The following is a 4784-nucleotide window of genomic DNA, read 5'->3' on the forward strand; positions in this document are numbered from 1 at the left end:
CCTCTTCTACTTCTTCTTCTTCCTTCTACGGTAACTTCTCCTTCTTCCTTTCAAGGTCACAATTAGATCACCTCCCTCCACAAGCATCTTCTTCTTCTTTTTCCTCTCATGGTCAAATCACTTATCCACCACAAGTACCAATCTCCACCACAGGAACCACAAGAATCAAAACCGACAAGCACAAACTCCATTGACCCACAAGTATCGATCTCCGCCGTCAGCACCGATCCACAAGCATCAAAACCCATTCCCGTCGACCCACAATCACCAATCTCCACCGCCAACATTGATCCACAAGCATCTAGACCCATTTCCATCGACTCACAAACTCTGATCTAGCGCCACTAGCACCGATCCACAAGCGACTAACACCAGTACCGATCTGTCTCTCTATTGGTTTGTCCGTGTGAGTGTATTTGTGTGTGGGTGTGTTTATGTATCTTTGTGTTGATTTGTTTGTGTGGATGTGTTTGTGTGAGAGAAAAAAAGGTGTGAAATGTGAAATTAATAAAATAATAGTATGCACAAATACAACAACTATGCATATATACACGATTGCTATAGCAAATTAAATGTGTAAATATAAACAATTTTAAAATGACTGATATGAAAGATTTTTGGAGGCAAAATGTATAAAATTTATTGTATTTGTATTTGTGGATGCTCTTAGCGAGCTTATTACACATTTGTCATTGTGCATTATTAGTCTATTTGGCTGTGTGAGTACGTTGGATATGCAATAAGAGGATAAGATAATCATTACTCTTACTTAGCATATCCTGGATCTTGGAAAAAAACAACCAACATATCAATTCAGATTTCAGACTATGTTTTTAGCCACACATGCACGGTGTGAGAAAAATCTTCTGAGACTAGTGAGAACCGCACTTATATATGCTTTCCATGCCATGTGCTAGCTGTAGCAGCAATTCCTCCAAACAATAATGTCACCTAAACTTCCACGGAAGATCCGTCTCCTCCTTTCCACCCTCAACTTTGTCACCGACTTATGTCGCCGCTCAAACGGCACCATCAACCGCTGTCTTATGAGCCTCATCGACTTCAAATCCCCTCCCTCTGAAAATCCCACCAATGGAGTCCAAACCTCAGATTTCACAGTCGATCCCTCCCGAAACCTTTGGTTTCGCCTCTACACTCCCACCACCGCCACCACCACCAACAACAACAGCAATAGCCTCCCAATCATCTTTTACTTCCATGGTGGTGGGTTTGGCTTCTTTGCCGCAAACTCAAAACCCTTCGACGACTTATGCCAACGACTCGCTCAAGAAATCCCCTCCATCATCATCTCCATCAACTACCGCCTCGCACCAGAGCATAAGTATCCATGTCAATACGAAGACGGCTTTGATGTCTTGAAGTTCATCGATGAAGAAAACTTCAAACATTTTCCTCAAAAAGCTAATTTGAAACAGTGTTTTATCGCTGGAGACAGTGCTGGAGGTAATATAGCTCATCATGTGGCACTCAAAGCGTGTGGATATAAGTTTCTTAAGCTGCAAGTTATTGGACTTACATCTTTGCAGCCATTTTTTGGTGGAGAAGAACGAACTGAATCCGAAACCAACCTTGCTGGAGCTCCGCTAATTACAGTGGAGCGTACTGACTGGATGTGGAAAGCGTTTTTGCCACAAGGGTCCGACCGAGACCATGCAGCTGCTAACGTCTTTGGGCCGAACTCCATCGATATTTATGGGTTGAAGTTCCCGGCGACGATTGTGTTTGTTGGAGGGTTCGACCCTTTGCAGGATTGGCAAAAGAAGTACTACGAGGGGTTGAAGAGAGCTGGGAAAGAAGCATATTTGATTGAGTATCCGAATGCGATTCACTCATTTTATGGGTTTCCTGAGTTTCCTGAGTCATCGTTGATGATTAAGGAGATGAGGGATTTCATGGAAAAGCAATCCTACAAATGATATTACTGGAAATAGGAAAGCAATTATGTAAAAAGCGAAATTAAAGGATTGAAATAAAATTTGAAGAAAATTAGAAGGTTAATTTTGTATTTTAGCCCATAAAATAAAATAATGTTCTTGAAGTTATTCATGTGCTTGTAATTATTCAAATGTTTGGATTGTAGAAAAAGCTTTACAAGACAAATTGCTTAAACCGCATGCTCATAGAGTCAACTGTATGGCTAAAATCCCTTCTATGATTTATTTGCTGAATTTCACATATGAATAGTTTTTTTTTTTTAACCAGTCTAAATGTTTACTTTATGTTCTACCAATTGTAAGTTGCCACATGTCCTATATTTTTGAGGTTGAGGGTGGCCAAATTCGTTCTACAACTCATGTGACTTAAGCCTACAAGTGTATCTTAAACCTAACGATGGTTTAAGAAAATAGTGATGATTTTTGGGGGCCAATTAGAAACAATGCCATTAAAAACATGAAGAATCCAAAAGAGGAGATTCAATCTTATCAAGAAAGCATTACATGTGTGATTGAATTTTGCTTACTTTCAGTAGCTTATTTGCATGGTATTTATAAAAAATATATATATATATATATAGTTTTTAGTAACTTTGATGTCAAGTGTATTACGTAGATAAGCTACAAGCTAATTTATTTTTCAAAAGCTAAAGTTAGATTATTTTCAAAACAAAAGAGAGAGAGAGAGAAAAAATGGGACAAAATACAAAAAACTTTTAAGCAAAATCCAAACATACACTATGTGTGCGTTTGGATTCCGATGATCAGTTTACTTTTTGCTTAAATTTTTTACTATTTGCGAGTTTTACATGGGTCTCTTAGCAAATAAGCTTATTTATAGCTTATTTCTTCACACTGTCAATGGGCTAGGTATTGTTTTTTGGTCAAAAAAACTACTTTTTGTAGGTCTGTCTATGTTTTTTCTTAACTTTTTGCTTATTGCTGGTTTCATTCATTCTTTTTTTTTTGTTACAGTATTTCCATTAAAAGCTAAGAACATCTCAATCTACCAAGTTAAGAACATCTCCAACAAGCTCTCTAAACCCAAAATCTGGAGAGTAAACCCACAAAAGTTGCTCAACAGTCTCTCTAAATCACTATTCATGAGCAAAAAATATTGTTTGCTAATGAACAGTAACTCTCTAGGTCTGATGACCTACTGTTCATTAGCAAAAGAATTACTGGGAATAAAAAATTCAACCCACAAATTAAAATATTCTATTTTTACTCAAAATTCACACCGGCTACAACTCAACCATTTCAAATCTTTTCTCTCTCAAACATCTCTATCTAAACTCAATCACAATATTTAAAATACAAACTCAAATGACAATCTTAAAACTAATCAAATCATAACAAAAAAAGAATAAGAAAAAGAAGATAGCAAATCTAACCCATCTGAGCCACCATTGAGGGAGGATGAGCGGCAATGGAGCAGACGAGGTGGCATGAATGCTGATTTAAAAGGCTGTCTGTCTATAGCCTTAGTTACTGCTGATCTGAGAGAGAGAGAGAGAGAGAGAGCTAGACCAGAACATAGGTAGAAAATGAAAGTGAAAATGAAGATAGAGTGAAGAAGAAGTAAGTGTGTGTGGAGGAGAGTGAAGAGGAAGTACATGTGCCTGGAGGAGAAAAAAAAGAGGAAAAAAGAAAAGAAATAAAAAGACACGTATGGATGAAAACAAATAAAGAGATAAAGGGAAAATAAAATAAAAAATAAGAAATTAAAATTAAGAAATGCTACTACAATATTTTTTTGGAACAAGGGTGGGGATGCATGATTCATATAATTAGAGTAACTAGACATATATTATTGGAAGCTTGGAGAAAGCTGAACTGTATCGTTAATAATTAATTGACAAGTTTTGCGGAAGACTCGCTCGAGGAATCCCCTCCATTATCGTCTCTGTCAACTACAGGCTTGCACCGGAGCATAAGTATCCATGCCAATACGAGGATGGCTTCGACGTCTTAAAGTTCATTGATGAAGAAAACTTGGAACACTTTCCTCAAAATGCTAATCTGAAGGATTGTTTTCTCGCTGGAGACAGTGCAGGAGGCAATATAGCGCACAATGTGGCACTCAAAGCAAGTGAGTCCAAGTTTCTTAAGCTGCAAGTTATTGGACTTATAGCTTTGCAGCCATTTTTTGGTGGAGAAGAGCGCACAGAATCTGAGAACAAACTTGATAGAGCTCCAGTACTTAAGGTGGAACACACAGACTGGTTTTGGAAGGCTTTTTTACCAGAAGGGTCAAACCAAGACCATGCAACCGCTAATGTTTTCGGGCCAAATTCAGTTGATATTTCCAGGGTGAATTTCCCAGCGACGATTGTGTTTGTTGGAGGGTTTGACCCTTTACAGGATTGGCAAAAGAAGTACTATGAGGGGTTGCACAAAGCTGGGAAAGAAGCGTATTTGATCGAGTATGAGAATGCGTTTCACTCATTTTATGCTTTTCCTGAGTTTCCAGAGCATTCTTTGATGATTAAGGAGGTGAGGGATTTCATGCAAAAGCAATCATGCAAGTGATATTATTGAAGTTCTTATAAAACATTGTTTTCGGGTCTTGGATGCATGTCAGTGGTCACTCAACAAGAAAGAAAAGTAGGAATTGTGTTGTGAAAATAAATCATGCCGATATTCATCAAATAAAAAGATTTATTTTTGAGTTAATTTTTTGCTTGTGATTGTTACTCAAACGCTTAGTTAGATAGCAGAAAAATTAAGCTTTAAGAATAAAATTTCTTAAAGCATAGATGCGTACAAAGAAGGCTAAAAGAGGAAATCGTGAAAATCCGTTCAATCTACTGCATTGCACAGATGTGG

General features: G+C 37.6%; 2 protein-coding genes across 2 annotated transcripts; both read left to right on the forward strand.

The window, feature by feature from the left end:
- The first annotated feature begins 754 nt into the window (after positions 1-754).
- Positions 755-2063, forward strand: LOC126699614 (probable carboxylesterase 18). Its single transcript, XM_050397537.1, has one exon. It carries the CDS (start codon positions 945-947, stop codon positions 1935-1937), a length of 993 nt encoding a protein of 330 aa, XP_050253494.1. The 5' UTR covers positions 755-944; the 3' UTR covers positions 1938-2063.
- Positions 2064-3809: 1746 nt separating this feature from the next.
- On the forward strand, positions 3810-4523 carry LOC126699692 (probable carboxylesterase 18; the record flags this gene model as incomplete). The annotated part of the gene is made up of 1 exon (XM_050397641.1): positions 3810-4523. A coding segment is annotated over one exon (678 nt), but the record flags the coding sequence as incomplete, so codon positions are not given.
- Positions 4524-4784: the final 261 nt, after the last annotated feature.

This window comes from Quercus robur, chromosome 9, assembly GCF_932294415.1.
Source record: "Quercus robur chromosome 9, dhQueRobu3.1, whole genome shotgun sequence".
NCBI lineage: Eukaryota > Viridiplantae > Streptophyta > Magnoliopsida > Fagales > Fagaceae > Quercus > Quercus robur.